The sequence below is a fragment of the Eleginops maclovinus genome, chromosome 21 (genome assembly GCF_036324505.1).
Source record: "Eleginops maclovinus isolate JMC-PN-2008 ecotype Puerto Natales chromosome 21, JC_Emac_rtc_rv5, whole genome shotgun sequence".
Classification (NCBI taxonomy): domain Eukaryota; kingdom Metazoa; phylum Chordata; class Actinopteri; order Perciformes; family Eleginopidae; genus Eleginops; species Eleginops maclovinus.
The window spans coordinates 14320281-14339830 of record NC_086369.1 but is presented as its reverse complement, the minus strand read 5'-3'; the positions used below and the strand labels follow the sequence as shown (position 1 = coordinate 14339830).

Here is a 19550-nt window from a genome sequence, read left to right as displayed (position 1 = left end):
TGAGTGATGTATGGGTTGCAGAAAACGCCATTTAGAATTTACAGTAAACCTTTTATCGAGTATGCAGGGCAGGATCGCTCACTGCTGAGGCGTCTTTAGCCAAGCTGTGTCTAAACTACTGTGAACTATTCTCTTCAGACGGACTTTGTAGGAGGCAAATGGCCCCCACCATATGGTCACAACAAAAATATAAAAACTTCAATTTCAGTCCAGGTGAACAGAAAACATTTGTGTATACCCTTACACACACACAGACACACAGACACACAGACACACACAGACACACACAGACACACAGACACACACACACACACACACACACACACACACACACACACACACAGACAGACACACACAGACACACACACACACACACACACACACACACACTGCATAGATCACCCTGTCATCTTGCTTGTGAATTACTAGCAAACCCCAGTGAAAACACGGAGTAGAGGTCCTTTTTCTGAGAAGGCCAGAAAAATGAAAGGCCTTCAGCCATTGTTCTCCACAAAGGTCAAACGCAATTCAATCCCATAATATGGCGGGGGGAGCACTACGCTACCTCGGCAACTGTTTTCGCTTTAAGGGTGAGCAACAGGAAAGGGCCATTCAGCAGAACAGTTGCACCCTGTGCGCCGAGCCCATTCGTCAAGGGCGAGGGGTGAAGTGAGAAGGGGGGAGAAGAAAGCTGTTTTTGTGGCTTCTACATGTCGCGGCCGTTTCACTGCACACTGTGTTAAGCGAAACAATAAAGGCTACAAGCAATTCTCCTGGACTGAAAAGATCCTCATCTTCCCCTTCATTTTTGCTGCCCTTGTGAAATTTCATTAGGTGGATTTAACGACTTGTGAATGTCGGCTTTCTCCGTGACCCTGACACCGGTGGCGGACACGTCCCGCTGGCAGGGTGTGATGTATTGTGTTGAGGATTTCCTGAGGTGCAATTTTTAATGTGACAACATCTGTTGACCTCAGATCCAAAAAGTCACCCTCCTGTCTCACAGACGCGCATTTCATTTAATAGAATTTTAAATGCAGTAGTCGGCAGCACAAAAAACAATTCCACAATAATTTCATCCATCTACGTGTCTCTCTGCCTATATACGTATCTGTCTGTCTGTCTGTCTGTCTACGCATCTACCTACCTACCTACCTATCTAACTGGAAATTGAGGTGAAATGGTATGTGATTCGTCCTTACATACATACAGGATCCCCGTTATTCAAATAACCCACATATCTGTTTTTCCATGATTGTGATTTATCATTGTGAACATTTTTTCTTCTTTTCTTTATGGGAGGGGTCTAGAGCTGCACCTGATCAGATCCAGATTAGCACACAGCTCCAAACATAATCCCCAGCATCTGCTTAGAGTCAGATTACCACAAATAGCATAATGACGGGAAATACCCATTATATGATTTGGAAATTCAGTCAGGGACTGGAGTGACGATCATTAGAGGGATGTTGACACAATACATACTTTGTGAGCAGTGAAAGGATCTGTATGAGGCAATTCACAATATAAAAGCAGAATTTAAAATGAAACAGTTGTATTGTGGGAAATAAACTTGGACTAATTATATATTCTAAATGACTGTCAATTAGAAACAAGCCAATAACACTTCATGATAAGATGAGAACATTGTGGAGATGGAATAAAGAACATGTGATGAGACCAGATTGGTTTGCAGATACAGTTTTTAATGTATCACAACAATGAGCAACAAACATACTTGATGAACTATTTCCAGAAGTTGTTCAAATACCATCTACAATAAACGTCATTTCAACTATGACAACAGGTCTGTGACAAAATAAAAAAAAGGTTTCAAAACCATGTTATTACCGTGATACGGTACAGTTGAGACCTCAAACAGTACAGTAACAAAAACTAATGCGACTACTCTCTATATATAAAACATCAATAACATTTTTGGTTTAGTTTATTTAAAGTTTTAGCCATAGGGGCTTCTTCTTATTAAAACCTCAGGGTGCATTTCCTATGTAACCCAGATGTTGAAGAGTACATATTGTGTAGGATATGATTGCGCCATGAAAATCCCTTTGACATCCAGAAGAACAATTCCAATTTCAGCCTTTTGAAGGCTGTCCTCATAAACATGACACAATCCATCCATTTTTTTTAAAAAGTTCTTTTTTTTTTCTTTTTGGCTGCTGTGCAGTTGCAATATCTATGTACAGTTATATTGTTGGACCATCCTCTTTGTTGGTTTGTTAGCTTTTACCAGTCCTTGGTGTGGAAAGCGTCCTGTCTGATGCTAACATCTTAGCACATGATGCTAGCTGACAGTTCAGTCTTATAATGCTGAGCCACAGAGTGGGGAAAGGCAAAAAGCCAGAGTTGTGAAGCCTTTGGAATCAGGACAGTCGCTCATGTTTGTACAATGGCAGAATTGCACCTTGGGAGGCCAGGATGTCTCTTATGAAACACAATCGAAAAGTGTCTTCAGGATTAAAGTAAATGTTAAAATACTAAAAATCCAAATAATGACAATTAAAAAGCTCACGCAGAAAATTAAAACTGACATTTTGCTTTAAAACTTTGAAGGAAAAAAAACAAAACACCTTTACAATAATAAAACAGAAGAGGAAATGTTACTGGATTTCATTGTTTGAAACAATAACTAAGCATGATTTGATTTAACCTGTCAAACAGTTGCATTACATGCTACTTGCTCATCTCAGAATAGGAAATACCAAAAGCAATACATTTTTGCATTTCTTCATATTAATAAATTTGTACCATGCACAGCCAACTACGAATATGTACAACAGCTTAGCTTTCTTTGTTCACAAGTCTTCGTCTTTCATACAAATAGCCTTCTGTTACTTTGGAATGAATCACATTGGTTTCAATTACCAAACTAGAAAGTGATTCGTAAAAAATTGAACACCCTTTGACAGCTTTCACATTCTTAGTTCCACAGCAAAATAACAAAATAATATAAAATAAAAAATAGCAAAGCAAAGCAATTAATGGATCAGTATTTTGTCTGGTAGAAAGTTGAGAGAATTTATGGCAAGCAAAATAACATTACACAGTAGCAGCAAAACTTTGTAAGGTAATACTTTGCAATGTTGAAATCACTTAGAAATTAAAATGTCGACTTTATCTGTAGATCGTCAGAAGTGCCCGGAGAATTGATGGGAGGACGTCAACCTATGCAGTAAATGGCTGCGTTTAGGTGTAACACTGTTTTAAGTCCTACGAGTACATGAAAAATGGTTTTAATATACAACAAAAATGCTGTTGTCCCCCTTTTAAAGCAGCATAATTGCAAACGTAAATAATCATACCTTTTTTTAACATTGTGACCAACTTGTACCTTAACAGTTTCAAGTATACAGTACTGCTTTCATGGATGCACCAATTGTTAAATAGGTCTATAGATTGTTAGGCATCAATCCTGTAACAAATATGGACCAATATGCTGCTGCAATAAACACAAATAATAATTAAACACAAACATACAAACAAACAAACAGAAAAAAATCTATTAAATTAACAAATGGCCTACTCAAAAAAACAAAAAAAATAAAACAAAATAAGTGCACTATAGTCCAGACACAAGCAGGTACCGTAACAGTACAGCAATTCACAAATGAAAAATGTTATATTCACATAATCCGAGAGAGTCTATCAAAACTAGAGTTATTACCTCTTCAGAAAAGGGTGTAAGCAGAGGTAAAAGTGAGAAGGTAAGAGTTGGCACAGATTAGTATATACTACAAGAAAAAAAGGGGGCGGGAAATAGATACAGCTTGTTGTAATACAAACTGGCAAACACAGGGGCATCATACACATTTACTTCACCATTCTAAATTCCCTCAGTGGCAAAACCATACTGTCTTTATAGGGCAAAACTAAAAGGATATGCACATCGTCCACTGTAACAGTAATATTGTCTCTTGGTACTCTATACACATCAAGGAAATGCGTCCGATAAAGCTTGACATGTTTTGGTTATAAGCCAAGTGTACCCAGGCTTGTTGCTGCTTTAACAAATGAGAAATGTTATGTTCTGACCTGAGAATTTAAAGCTACTGAATTACACCTATCTAAACTAAGAGAGATTCTCTTTGAGGGTTCTGGATCGTCATCCCATACAGTACATGCTAGCATTTGGAAAACAATCCAGCTGAGGTGCAATTTGCTATCGTGAGAGTTTTTGGCTTGAAACAAGCCCCCCCAAGGGAGCCTGTGGGATTTTTTCCTACTCCATGTTTTTGTATACAATATAAGCTCAGTCAAGCATCTGCAACAGTTCTGTCCATAACAAAAATCAATCAATATCTTGCCAGCATATCAATATGGGAAAAACAATCCTGAGTCAATCATTTGGTACTGTAATTTTTTGGGTTAAGAGAAACTTTGGAACTGCAGTTTAAAAAGTCTTATTTTTTTTTTCTTTTCTTTAAGCAAGGGATCCTTTTGTCACTCCTACACACTGAACATATCCATTCTGATACTACTGAAGCTCGCGTCTAGGCCAGAGGCCGACTTAGCCTTGACTTCCAACGCGTTATCTAAGTCTTCCAGCTTCTGGCTTAGCTCATTGTCAGACTCATCTGAACAACTCTCGGTGGGTAGTGAGGTTGGAACCCCTGAGGTGCTGCAGGAAGTTGAGGTAACCGTTGAAGGTGAGGAGAGGGGGGGAGGAGGAGAGGCAGACGGGGAGGAGGAAGCAGCTTTCCGGGCTGTGGTGGCCTGGAACAGGACATTTGGCCAGGACTTCATGGACAAGTGAGAGAGATGAGGAAAGGTGTTATTAGAAGAAGCTGCAGACTGCGAGGTAGATGTGGTGTTAGGAGTAGGGGAGCAGACAGAGTGAGGTAATAATCTAGTATGCTCTTTGGCATTTCTCATTGCTTGTTTGATTGTTTTCTCTTTGTGCAAGCTCGACTGAAGGTGTTGGCCAAGTGCTTCATTCCCGTTAACAACCACATTGCAGGCAACACAAGTGTAGTTGCTCACTGCCTTTCGAAGCACTGTCTCTTGCGGGTCAGTAACAGGATGTCCTAAGTAACAGAAGGACTTCTGATGACGCACCACAGAATCTTCGTCAGCAAAAATCATCTGGCACTTCCTGCATATAAACTCATGCTTGACGGACGGTACAATAAAAGCGTCTGGAAAATCTATGGTACTTTTGGTATTTGTTTTCGGTTCTTCTTTTGTGCTTTCTTTTGAAGAGCCTTTATTGGTGTTATCCTTAGCCTTTATAGCTTCTTTTGGTTTGAGGGAGTTGGTGGTGGCGCTCTGTATGCTCTGGGCTGTCTTCACAGAATTGAGTTTCTGTTGCTTCTGTTGTTGTCTCTGCTGCTGCTCAAGCTGTTTCTGCTGCTGCTGCTGTTGCTTCTGCAGGGAATCCTGGAGGGACTGCTGGTACTGCTGGTACTGCTGCAGGAGAGCGGTCGTGGAGAGACCAGCGGCCATGGCAGCTTGTGGGACTGCTCCTGGGCCATATGGAAACAGGTTCTCCATTCCGCACATGGGTGGGAAATAGCCGCCAGCTTGGACCCCTCTAGGAAGCTGGGGAGAAAAGCAGTTGGAAAATCCAGGTAGAAAGTAGGGCAGGAACTGGCCACCCAAGAAAGAGTTGGGATCACTAGTGGCAAGAGCATTCTGAAGTGCCTGAAGCTGTGCGGCGTCTAGTTGAGTCTCACTTCCTGCTTTCCCTGGAGCTGGACCGTGCTTCTCCCTTTTCTTGGCCATGCTGGGGGTCACAGGGCGTAGTCCGCTCTCGTTCTCTCTGTCCTTCGCCTTCATCTGCGGTGGCTTGTCTCCTGATTTCTTGCTGCTGTCTCTCTCAGTGTCTTTACCTTGCTGCTCTGTATGATTTACTGCTGCCAAAGGTGTGGAGGGAACAGGAGGAGGAAGAGGAGGTGGTGGAGGAGGAGGAGGAGTCTGCAGAAGAGTCTTGGTTGGGGTAGTGCTGAGAGACATGGCAGGAGAGGGGGTGGCTGGTGTAGGGAACCCAAGCATGCCAGCACCGGGAGACGCTAAAGCTGAAATACAGTGGTATATAAATATGGAAATATTTAATATTTAGATATTCAAACCCAAATCACTATGGAAATTTGTTTATATGAAAAGATAAAGGTGCTTAATTTGTCACTGGCTCAGTCTTAAACACTCTTGATAAGATTTTGTTATGGATCAAAACTGTCACATGCGCTTTATGATTATTTCAATCTGCCAATATATTATAATATAAATATACCAAACCTATAATAAGGGAAACACAAACAACACAAACAAAAGCCATGATATAGACACATTTGTTGTAAAAAAATCTCTGAATTATCAATTAGCAGTTCAGCTCTGATGATGACATTATGCATGCACTAACTCCCACCATTTTGAATTTTAAAATAGTTTTAAAAAATAAGACTTTTTGACAAACACCACTGTGATACAGAACAAACAGTAGTATAGTAGAAGAAAATAGTGCATGATAAAGCTCAGTTCATAAAGCTTCTAGTCTATTAAACTTTTTTTTCACTGTCATACTAACTCACCGGGTGTGTTGGGTGGGAAAACAGGAAGTGATGATGGCCCATTGACCCCGGGGAGTAGTACTGGCGGAAGGCCAGATAACCCTGGGTAGCCTGAGGGTAGGCTGAGGCCATGAAGTGCATTATTGTTGTCCACTGCAGTCTTTTGCTGCTGGCCAGGCAGGCTGAGTACCTCACCCACTTTCATCATGCGGTCGAGCTCTTGCTGGGCCATCAGTTGACGGACAGTGGTTGGTGCTAGGTAGTCCTTTTCTCTATCTACCTGGTTTCCCAGGGTTTCTTGCACTTTGGCGATGTGCTGTTTGGAAAAGATGTGGTCTCGGACGGACATCCGGGCAGTGTACTTTATACAACACAAAGTACACTCAGGCCGGGGCCCTTCTGGTGAGCCTTGACTTATCATAAATGGCTTTCCAATGTTAATCTTGAATTTCTTTTCTTTAGCACGGGCATTCTGGAACCAAACCTGGACAACGCGCTTGGGGAGTCCAATCTCATTGCCCAGCATCTCACACTCTTGCATTGTTGGAGTGCGGTAGTCACTAAAACAGGCTTTGAGGACTTTCAGTTGCAGGTTACTCATCTGCGTCCTGAATCGTTTGTGGCCTGGCCTATCCCCGCCACTGCTGCCTTTCCCCGACTTGAAGGGGTTGTTTGACCCAAAGGGACTAGGTGAACTGGGATCAGCAAGGCTCGAAGATTCACTTTTGTCATTAAAGTCATCCATTTCATCGTCTCTATAGCTATAGTAAGAGTCACAGTCCCTTCCGGAGAAGCTGAGGGCAGGGCTCACCATGCTGTATTGGTACCTCTCGTTGCCACCATCAGAACTTGATGCCATGCCACTCTTGTTGTCACTCAGCTTGTCTCCATTGGTTGTGAGGCTCTCAACCTCATTGTTATTACCCTCATCTCCAGTTGTAGCATCGCTAATGGCTGTATTAATAGATGAGGTCTCATCAAAGTCCATCCTACTAAAATCATAAGATGAGGCTTCGGCTGAATTATTGTTAGGCCCTTCAATTTCATCACAGTTTTCAGCTTTTAAGGATGAAGGGCTCAAGAAGTTTTTTAATTGTGTTTCAGATGGTTTGACTGGAGTGGAGGATGCAGCAGGTAGCTCATACTCATTTGGCTCAGTCTTGGTAGGCAGCTGTGGGTAGTCAAAGAAGTTATACTTATTTGGGCTTTCACCTCTTTCATTGTCTTGATTCATCATAGGGCTTGGTGGCAAGCTAAAACCTGCCTGCTTAGCATCATGCCAGTGTCTAGATCTTATGTGGCTATCTAGAGCAGATTTAGCCTTGAACAGTGCTCTACAAAAAGGACATTTCTTGTGGGACTGGGAGGGACCTATAGCCCTGAACTGCCCTTTTCTCTCTCTTGCACGAGTGTTCTGGAACCAAACTTGCACTACTCTCTTCTTCAAGCCAACCTCACGTGCAATGTGGTCCAACATCTTCCTTGTTGGGTTAGAGTCAAGTAGGTATTTGTCATAGAGAACCTCCAGTTGTTCAGGTGTGATGGTGGTTCTCAAACGTTTATCTCTGTGTTGTTCTTCACTACTGTTTCCACCATCTTTATCGGTAGCACTTTCGTCCTTGTCATCCAGTTTTCTCTTCATTGACCCAGAGCCTGCAGCAGAGCCCAAACCAGAGCTTCCCTGAGATGGGATTTGAGAGAGGCCTCCGGATAGCAGCTGGCTAGCCATTAGAGGGTTATTTGGGTCAAATATCATATAGGGCATGTCCATAGGTCTTTCAAGAAACTGAGAGTGAAGGAATTGGTTTTGGGCAGCCAAGAAATGCATGTGCTGATGCTCCTGCCAGAGCTCCATAGTGGGGAATGCAATCTTACACTGGTCGCACTGGTACTGAAGCATCTGGTGGGGCAGGCTGTTTGTAAGTGAGGAAAGGGCCAGGGAGAGTGGACTTGAGGGCACAGCGGCTGCCTGTGGCTGGGAATGGGGTCTTGACATTTGTGGCTGGGGAGCTTTCTGTGGAGGTGGCTGAGGTGTGCAAGCCTTTGATGGTCTGGGTTCTGGTAGTGACTTGATCACAGGGGAGGGTGCAGTCTCAGTTGGTTTAGTTTCAATTTCAGGGGGAATTTCTGGCTTGGGGGAAGTTTTCCCCATGCTGGCACGAGGAGAGGCCATCACAGGGGAGCTTGAACCAGAACTGCTGGCAGTTCCGTGAGACTGTCTTGGAGTCTCAAAAGGTGTTTGCGTAGTTCTAAGTGGAGCTTGCTCAATACTGTAATATTCCTCACACGTGCTTTCCTCATTCCCCTCTTCATCCTCATCCTTGTAACATAGCTTTTTCTGATGAGTAATAAGGTCAAAAATGCGAGGGAACACAATGTTGCATTTCTTACACTGGTACTGCATGTTAGTGGTTCTGATGTATCGCTCATTTGTCAGCTCTTTTTTCTCATCTTTAGAATCTGCCTGATTTTCATAGCTCTTGCGGGCTTTCTGACGGGCATTCTGGAACCACACAACAATGACCCGGGATGGTAGATTGAGCACAGTGGAAAGTTGCTCGATCTCATCGTCCTTTGGATAGGCATTAGTGTCAAAGAAATCTTGAAGTACCCTCAGCTGGTAATCAGTGAATCTGGTTCTGGAGGACCTCTTGTTGAAGGAAGAGTCAGTTCTGTAGTATTCATGTGCACTGAGCTGGGGTTCAATTCGAATATCTTCCAATGTAGTAATGGGAGGAATATTGAAATTGTAGGGAGAGTCTTTACTCCGCTGTCTCTCTTTAAAGAGAGTGTTACGGAACCAGTGCTTTATGACTTTTTGGGGCAAGCCAGACTTCTCTGACATCTCCTGAATTTGCTCTTCATTGGGAGAATTGTTAATGTCGAAGTTGGCACGGAGGATCTTCAGCTGGTCATCTGTGATACGGGTGCGTGGTCTTTTAAACTGGGATTGGCGGAGAAAGTTTGGATCAAGACCTAATTGTTGCTGGCAGAGCTGTGAGAGGTCTGAGGAAAGAGAGTCCATACCAGGCAGCTGGAGGGCAAGCTGATGTGACAGGCCTGGGTGCTGGACAGACTGCATCATCATAGGTGAAAATAGCGGCAGATCCATGGGAACAGGGAGCTGCACTTGAGAAGGGGCAACAGGGGCACTAGGTGGTGGAGGAGGGGGCTGTGGCTGGGGTGGTGGTGCCTGGTGAGACTGTTGGTTTTGGGCTGTATTGGGGGCAGAAACAGGTGAAGGTACTGGGGTTTGGGGTTTGGTCATTGATGTAGAGGGAGGTTGAGTAGCAGTCACTGGGGCTGGAGTAGTAGGTGGGGGTGGAGGAGGGGGTGGTAGCGCTGGCGGTGGAGTTTCAGGTGAAGCAGGGTTAATTGGATAGAGTTTGTCATAAGCCTCTCTGTACTGCTGGGCAAACTTCTCAAGCTCCACATATGGGAAAAATTGACTATGCACATGTTCCTGATGGCTTTTGAGAATAAGCATATTGGAGAAGAGTTTCCCACACATTCCACACTCAAGCTTATCCATGTTCATTTCCACCTGTTCAATTCCCTCTTTGTTCTTCTTCTGGTTTTTCTGTCTGTTTTCATTGTACTGGATGACCAGTTCAAATCCAAAGTTCTCGAGTAGTGCTTTGGCTGCATTGCCCCTTGCTCCTGACACAATGCGTGGAGGAGGAATCAATGGCTCAGAGAATTTGGATTTTCGAGGGTCCTTGCTGTCTTTTCCTCCGTCACCAGCCTCACCGCATTTTCCATCTTTGCTCGATTTTCCTTTTTTCCGAGTTGGTCCTCTGCGTCTTTTGACATCTGAATTTCTGACAAAGAGCTTGACTCCATTTTGGATTTGTGGTTCTGCAATTGCTGGATTTTCTGTTGCTGCATTTGCATTTGGTTCTGAGAGGCTTGCTGCTGCTGTTGATGCTGCTGCTGAGCCTGTTGCTGGGCCTGAGCCTGCTGCATCTGGTGTTGCTGTTGCATCTGCTGCTTCAAGTCCTCTAGGAATGATCCAGTAAGGCCAGGCATTCCAAAAGCTGCTGCAGAGTGCAGTGCAAGTTCTGGGCTAAGGTTGAACTCTGCTCCTGGGATGTAGAAGGGGAAGAGGAACTGTGGCTGTTGAAATTGCAGAAGTGCTTCTGGGGTCATTGGGAAATGGGGGAAGAAAGCTGGATTCAGGAACTGAGGCTGGAAGAAGGCAGCCTGTTGCTGGAGCTCGTGTTGAAGCTGCAGTTGCAATTGGGCTGAGGACTGCGCTGACTGGTGGCTGGCTGCTTGTGCTGAGACATGGTCAGTAGTCGTGGTTGCTTTGTGTTGTTGCTGCTGTTAGCTTCTTTGGGTTCCACAGTGTTTTCTTTGTTAGCAGAGGGTGTTCCACTTCTAGCAGTGTCTGCGTTGCTGCTGTTCCCTTGCACGCTTAGGGATGGGCTTTTTGCAGTCACTGGGCCACTGGTGCCAGTGATACTGCTGCTGCTGCTCATTTCACTTTTGGCTGTTCTGGCTTTGGTCTGGTGAAGCACTGACCTCATATGAATTTCAAGAGTTGAGCTTTGGCTATAGGCAACATTGCATATATTGCATTTGAATGGTTTGTTGTCAATGCTGTTGCTTGTCTCTTGTGGGACTGGGCTTGACGCCTCTTGAAGAACCTTCTTCAACTTATGCAGATGGGACACTGAATTATAGTGGACAAGTAGGATGTTCTTTTGGGTAAAGGACTCCTTACATACTGTGCACTTGTAAGGCCGAGAGGGGTCCAAGAATTTCTCCATCGTAAAGTTGGGCCCTTTCCTAAAAGGTAGAGTTCGTTTTGGTTCTGATCCCATCTCATCAAGCAGAGATCCACTGTCACTTTCAGTAGGACTAGGCTTTTCTTCCTGATCCATTTCTTCATCTTTGTCCAAGTCATGCTCAAAAGCCTGAGCTTCCTCCAAGGCCCTGGCTTCGCTCTCAGTGATATCTCCATTCAGAGGCAGATTTCCTATGAGTTGCTGCACCTCAGCTTCACTTAGTTCAGGGTGCCCAGTCTCCAAATGCTTCTTGAGGGCCAGGAATGTCCTGAAGCTCCGCTGGCAAAGGCTGCACATAGTGGCTGCTCTGATGGCATGGTATTGGGAATGGATCTGAAGTTTCTGCATTGTCTTAAAGGCTAGGCTGCAGTGGTTGCAGCGATATTTGTAGACATGGCGATCAGATACGGAGAGCTGCTGTTGTTGCTGCTGGAGCCTCTGGAGCTCACTAAGATGGTCCTGTAGGGTATCAGGGGACTTGCTATCATGTCCTAATCCGCTAGCTCTCTTCCAGCCTGGGGCCTCTGAGGCTTCCTTTGGGGGCTTAAGTTCCTCAGCCTGCAGATCCAATTCATTCTTGTCTTGGCTGTTCAGCTCATCCTTTGAGATGTTTCCTAAAAAGGTAGAAAATACAATTTGAAGTACAATAATACACAACATCATTTGCTTTTCAATCGTATGTTTCTATTTTTTCTTTAAACTACATGAACCCAATATTTAAACTATTTAAAAATATTTCTATATTAAATGCTGCTCACCTTGAGACTTCCCTGACCCATCAGTAAGAGAGGTAGAGGAATCCATTGTAAACAAAACTTTCTCTTGTCCAGTTTGTGGATGCATGGCATTATTTGGTGTTGCTGTGTCAGGTCCAACAACCTATCAAGACAAAAGAGAATTCTTTATTATTATATACATTTGTTAATATTAACACAACACTTCCTATTTGTCCAGAAAACAAGCATTTCAAGTTATATTCTTAGGTGTGAATACTCTTCTTTTTTAATGGTATTTGCGAACTTGCAAAAACATTTTCGCTGACACACACACATGCAAACAAACACACACATCTTCATAATCATTCCTTCAACCTACAGTCATAATCAGCTTTTCCACGCAGTCAGGGGCCACACTGTGGAGGTGGGTGAGATGCAGCTGCAGGTGAATCTTGTTGCTCAGGACATCCTGGCACAGTGGGCAGCGAATCACTGGCTGCATGGAATGCTGGGACATCACATGGAGCTGCATACGGTTGGCATCTTTACTGCTGTAGTTGCAATATGGACACTGCTGAACCTTAAAAGAAAGAAGATGGAATAATAAGTATCTGATTGGGACTGGAAAAAAATAACAGCATGCGCAGTTTTAAATATAGTCCAACAGCAGGAATAACTTTTTGCATAACATCAACTCTTAAGTGGGCCTCATTTATTACAAAACAGAGCCTATATCAGAATTAGAGGTCACTTCCCAAAACAATGATTGCCAAACTGATGTCTTCTGCACTGGGAGCGGTAAAAGCTGCCCATCTATAAAAGCATCCTTTCCTGTTTGTCACTGCCCACCTACCGCATCCCACCAACCCCCATACCCATCTTAACGCAGAACATGTAGATCAACCATGTTTCATGTAATTCACTTAAGTCTCTCAACTCATGCAATTTTATTAGCAGAAAACACGATTGGCTAGAATTTCTAATCAGTATTACAGATGACAAAGGTGTGTACTCTACCAAGCTGCGCCATGCCCTCATTACAGGGAGTACTCTGAACATAGCTGCCTCCCCACCACCTGTCTTAATAGAATCCATTTCTGAAATGACTAAGTCCTCCCTCCTTGCAGGGCCCAGAACCAGACAAGCTAATACTTCATAATCTAATTTAAAAACACATATAATTTAAAGAGATGCAAAAAGGGGGAAAGAAGCAGGGAGGGAGGCCTAAGGCTAGTGCAGGTATTCCACTTAAGAACACAAAGACTGGGATACTGCGCTTGATGCTAAAAAGCCCTGTCAGGGAGGGAATGGCGGGCAGTGTTTAACCCTTTGATAGAAAGCTGGCGCCAGCAATTGCTAAATGCTTAGCTTAGCATTTCTGCTACTTACAGTTCATAAGTATCTTCCCATTAGCTCATCCCACAGTGACAGTGAAGGTTATATTTCATTAGTGCTTAAGAAGGAGAACCTGCCTCATTAGCTGTTGTCTTTTTGAAACAAACATGTCTCAATTTATATTGAATTGCCAGATATACACTTTATTTACAAGCTTGATAACCTTCAGATGTATTTTCATAAGAAAAGGGAAAATAGAGATCTGTTTTTTTTGTGTTACTATGAACTACACCAGTAATTCTAAAAAGCTTTACCTGCTCATTGGCAGAGGTCTTCCCCTCAGCAGACTTTGGCCTTTTGGGTGGGCTTTCGTTTTGGCGATCTGGCAGGAGGGAATGTTTAGCCATAGCATTCTGTCCGGTAACCTCTTTGGATGTGGCATTCATTCCTGTCAGATGGTGGAGGGAGGAAGGGGAGAGAAAGGGAGAGCAGGGGAGACAGAGTCAGAATGGTAAGCATTGAAAATGAAAATAACAGTTTTAAAAAAAAAACACAAAGCTGCAAAATTACAAAATGATTGATGGCTAAACAGTAGATTTATGTTTTAAATTGAGCTTTTTGGAATGACTTCTGGAGCAAAAGGACATATTAAACATAAGAGCCATGTCACTTTGATATATAGCGTCCCATAAATCACACATACATACTGTATGAGAAATATTATTTTAGAACATATCAAGTGCATAAAACTGACAAAACTGAGCGAATAAATTGAAATGTCTGACATTATGTGGCTGTTAGTCCACTAAGTCAAATGACTATTAACAAACACATTACATCATTAATATTCAATGAGACATAGGTGATGATTAAAGAAATGATTTGACACCTAGACAACACAAGCATGGATACAACTGCATAATTCACATTCATATACACTGACGTGTTTCCGCCCTGAGGACATGTGAAATGGAGAAAAACTCAGGCAGGCTCATTATCACAGCACGACATACATTAAATGTTATGGTAATATTATACACTTCATTAGTTCATATACATTTCCCCAGCTGCCTCGACAACTTCTCTGTCTGAACAAGATGCAAAATGTTCGGGGCTCGGTCACGCCTGGTGGTACAGTAGCGGCGCTGCTTGTGTGTATCTGTTTGTGTGTGTGCGTGTAAGCGTGTGTGACGTTAACAGCGGGGCTCAATGTGGAGAGATCAGCCTCTGGTTGTATTTAGTAAATGCTGCAGCCACTGATAAATCTTTCATTAGCCTCATCCTGAGATACAAGGCATGCAGGCTCTGCTATACTCTGCCACTGCAATTTACCCACTCGGCACAACACAAAGACACAGCAACTCTACCTCCTTCCTTCCTTCCCTCCCCCCTCTCCCTTGCACTCTTCCTCCCTCTCTCCCTAAGCCATCACCCCCCCTCCTCTTGCCTCCCCTCCCTCGTCTGGTCACTCAAGGCAATATGTGAGCCTCACTCTTGCGAATCAACGCTTCACGCTAGATGCACAAATGGAAAAAAAGGGAAATCAAAGCACTGATACATGGAGAGGGGGGTTTGAAAAAAAACATTTTGTATTTCATATTATTCTGTGGCTCGTGTTTGTATTGGGCGCATATCAATTCCTCCGGCCCGTTCATGCATTTTAATTCTGTTGCATTAAGTAGGCGTTCCACTTATTTTATTTGTAATCCCCTATATCTGGAGCCTGAAATATTGGCCTGTCAAGGAAAGTGACAAGAGAGAGAGGGAGGGAGGAAGAAAGGAAGAAAGAGAGGGAGAGGGGACTAAAAAAAAACACACAAGGGCACAATGTGAATTTCCAAGAACATCCGAGAATTGCTCTGCAGCTCAGAATAGCGAGGTAATCTCGTCTTCCACTGCTTGTGATGGCCCCTGCAGGGCTTGTGTGTGTGTGTTTCTGTGTTAATGCAAGTGTGTGTGTGCTTCATGACAGGCCTGTGACACTCTATTGGTCAGATGGGTGCAGCCTGGAAGCACCCGTCACATCACCTGACCTTTTCCAAAGCCCCTGCCCCGCCTGCTATATTTATTATGACCATTTCTAATTTCAACTTTCAATTTTTGCCTCCGTCTTGCAGTCAATTTGCTACTAAATTACATCCCTGCAAAAGGAGATGAGGCGATTGTCAGACAAGGGGGCTGCAAACACATTTACAATGCGGCGGGGGAAAGAGCCCACAGATCACCATTGATTACTGTCATATCCAATGTAAATGTATAGTATGTTTGTGGAGTGTGTGCGTGTGTGCCTGCGACACGTAGATCTGTCCTTCTGGTTTGGATTCGTCTACGACCTCGCACTTTCATCAACACTTGTGACAGCCGTGTAGAGTACAAAAAAATGTTGGTTAACCTTGAATGTTGAGAGAGCATTTGTCTCTATGGCCACTTAGGAGCTTTAAATGGCAAGGCCTGCGAATGTGAATACTAATGTTGTTGTGATGCATAGAACTGCATGCAAAATTGTAGAATAACCTCCAGATATGATCACCTGTATCACAAATATACGACGGCTTGCACAAACCCAAACTCTAAGAGAAAACCAAATATCCTTTAGTTTTTAAGCAGCCTCACATCCTCTCATTTTCCTTTGTCTCTGCGCCCCACATTTAATGTCCTTTTTTCCTTCTCCTCCCTGTTCTTTCCCCTCCTTTTCCTCCATCCCGTCATCTTTAGGTGGGCTCCACCAGCTGCAGCCCAGTGAAGCAGAGGGGCAGAATAAACCTGACACTGTCCCCCCCCCCCCCACACCAATGACAAATGTCTGCATGCAGCAGGACCTTGCTTGATTGGATAAATCAAAAGGTGATTTATGACACTCAACCCCTTTTGCATTGCAGGGGGAGAGAGCGGCACACTCACCACCCATCTTTATTTGCAACTGTCAATGGTGTTTAGGGAGCTGGATATACACACACTTATGTACATGCAAGTGGGCGCTCGAATGGAGTACGGAGGTAGAGAAACAGAAGTGATAGAAAGCGAGAGAGGAGCTCTAAACACCTCAGGATATTTCTGTTCCAAACTGCTCCTCAAAAGGCAGGAGCACCATCCTGGCTTTTCACAATTTGTTTTAGAAGCTGCCCTTTGAGCCGGAAAGGTTGAGACTTTTTGTGCAAACTGAACCAAGCGAATGAGATTTTCAAAGAAGCAAACGTATCTTATTCCTCCAACTTCAAATGAAATCAGCAACATCTTTGGAAACAAACTGGATCGTTTGCAGTCTTTTTCCTTTACAAGCTGCAAAACAATTAGATTCCATTCCTGACATTTTGAAAATAAAAAAGGCCCATAAACAGAGCAGAACAGCATAGTGTGGGGAGGGGGGGCTGTCAATTAAGAAGGAGCAGGCTGGGTGGCGGCAGCTTGGATTTAGTATTCAATTTAGCTGTCCTGAGCCCTGGCAGACTGGCTAAGGTTACGGAGTAGTAAATCTAGGAGGGAGAGCTGGCCAAAACAGGCGAGGGAGGGCCGGCCAGCATGATTTACTGGCCTACTGCTCCGAGGTTACGCATTAGGCTGACCCCCGGTCACCTGATAACATTACAGCAACACACTCTGAACCCCAAACTCCCACTGAAGCACTCAGCAGGCCCAGGTCTAGCCGGAGGGAGGCAGAGAGAAAGAGTGGGAAGGAGTGAGATGTAGAGACTCAGTCAGATGTTCAGGGAGAGAAAAGGCAGTTAAACAGCAGCTGTCTTGTAGTTTGTGTTTTTTTAATGATTAGCCCTCCTTTTCTCTGCCATCTCCGGCTCGTCTTCTAATGAGAGATAAATATGAGCATGGCCTTGTCACATTTGACAAATCGTCTGAGACGTTCAACAAGCTGTCATTACTCAGAAAAGCACACATACATGCACAAAGAAATAGCTGCAGGCCTGTAATTAAGCATGCTAATAACTTTAATATATTTTAATCTCATTTTGGAGAGACAGGACAAGGAGCCCAGCTCTCATCTCCAAGTGGAAACATTTGCAAGATGCATGCAAATAATAAAGAAAAGACTGAAAATATTCTAAACCTACATGATGATGCACGAGCTAATATGGAATATCTAATATCTGATTTGCATGAGATTCCATCTGGTCTCCCACCCATATCTGCACAATGCAAAATTGTACTGGAAATGAATACACAACATTTGACTGTAAGAACAATGAGTCATTTCTTTGCTAATTTGAAGCAGGTAGAGATCTCCTAAGTGTGCCTGACAGGCTCATTTCCATGGGAGGGCCTTTGTTTAGTTGGTTATTTATAAGAAGTGGGCCCCTGAGCCATGGTGGCAACATGCACCATATACACACAGCACAAAGCTATCTGGAAGTAATCCACATCGGGGACATTTGCATGGAAAATGTAACATGGATTATAATTAATCTAAAGTGACATGGGATTATAAAAGACAACGTAAATGAAGCAAAGGGGAAAAAGCTCTCTGTGGCTTCCCTTGCCCCTCCCCCATATGCATTTCTCTGACTCTCTTTCCCCCTCTCTATCTATCTGCCCCTCTTTGTTTAAAGGATCTCGGTTTTTGAGATGAAGTGCGCAAACACACTGCTCACTTGGTCACACTTTAATCCCATCCCTGGAGATCTCCATATGGACACACACACACACACACACACACACACACACACACACACACACACACACACACACACACACACACACACACACACACACACACACACACACACACACACACACACACACACACACACACACACACACACACACACACACACACACACACACACACACACAGGCTCATGCACCGATGTGAACATTTGGAGCTTGCCAGAGATTTGGGACTGAGGATAGAGATGCTAAATCTTACTACTTTAAGCTGCAAAAAGAGAAAAACAAGGCCCTGTCTCTGATGATAACCCTAGCATAACAACGCGCTGACACTCCACGCTCCCTTTTGCGTTTCCTGGCATTTGACTTTCTGAAACCTCCTGTAATCCAAATGCAAAAATAAAACACCACTAGCAATAATACATCTGGCTTTCTATCCAAACTTGCAGCTGACCCCGATGCAATTCCTCGAACAAATTATAAAAAAAGGTTCTGCTTTATTAAATACATTCCTGACATCTGATAAACCACACTAGGGGACACGCACATACGTAAACGCGATTTAAAGGAACCTGGACCACCTTTTTTTATTTTGCATGTGTGCGGTGGTGTTAAATGACGCCGGCAGTAATATGCGGCGGTAAATGCATGGATGGTGGTTCCCCACCAGTCCGTCAGACAGGCCTGTCAGAGAGATAGAGCTGAAAGATAGATGACTAGCTAAACTAATAGGCCCCAGCCTCACTCAGCTCTCCTTCTGCCTCATTGAGCCTCACATTATGGAGCTAGGTATGGCATGCTAGGGAGAGGAGGTGGGGAGGGAGTTTGAGATGGATAGAGTAAGGTGTGTGAGTTGGGAAGGGGGGTGAGTGGGATAGGAGACATTAGTAGAGGGAGAAAGAATGAGAAAGAGAACCCCATGCAATGACAGAGAGAAAAAAAGGCACCCCATGCAATATTCATCCCCAGCCATGGATTTCCATCTCATACATAAAAAGACCATATGAATTCTTATTTGGGTAAATCAAATCTAACAAAGCCGGGGCTATCCCAACCACAGCCTTGCAGCGGAGGCATTATGTGCGCCCTACCTCGCTCCAAAATAACAAAAAACACCAAGCCGTCTTGTACGGATTGTGGCCCCTCCCTGCTTACAGCATTGCCATTCTTACAAATGGATAAACCGTGCTTTCTGTCGTGTGCTCTTTTGCTATCTGAGGTAATGCCCGGTGATAGGGTCACAGATTGGACAACAATTAAGGGATGGATTGAGACGGGGGGGGAAACAGGAGAGAAAGAAAAATGAAGGGAGGGAAAAAAACTAATTTAAGGGTTGCAAGGATGCGATGCAATATTAGAAAAACATATACACAGCCCCCCCCCCATCTAATCCTGCGCTTATGAAAAATTAATATGTCATCGGAGAGGGCACAAGAACGAGAAAAGATTAATGCAAGGCGCTTATAAATTACAAGCACGCAAACTGATTTGATTAAAAAATAATCTGGGGCCTGGACATTGCCTGGTAATATCCACAACACTCAACTTATCCCTTTTTTTTCTCT

At 43.7% G+C, this 19550-nt stretch overlaps 1 protein-coding gene across 1 annotated transcript in view; it reads right to left on the bottom strand.

The window, feature by feature from the left end:
- Positions 1-1685: 1685 nt before the first annotated feature.
- zfhx4 (zinc finger homeobox 4) overlaps positions 1686-19550 on the bottom strand; it is a 76688-nt gene continuing 58823 nt past the window's right edge. The window contains 7 exon segments of the mRNA XM_063912656.1: positions 1686-6035; positions 6549-10277; positions 10280-10834; positions 10837-11931; positions 12076-12196; positions 12413-12613; positions 13683-13816. Coding sequence (XP_063768726.1) covers positions 4468-6035; positions 6549-10277; positions 10280-10834; positions 10837-11931; positions 12076-12196; positions 12413-12613; positions 13683-13816 — 7403 coding nt within the window. The 3' untranslated portion in view covers positions 1686-4467.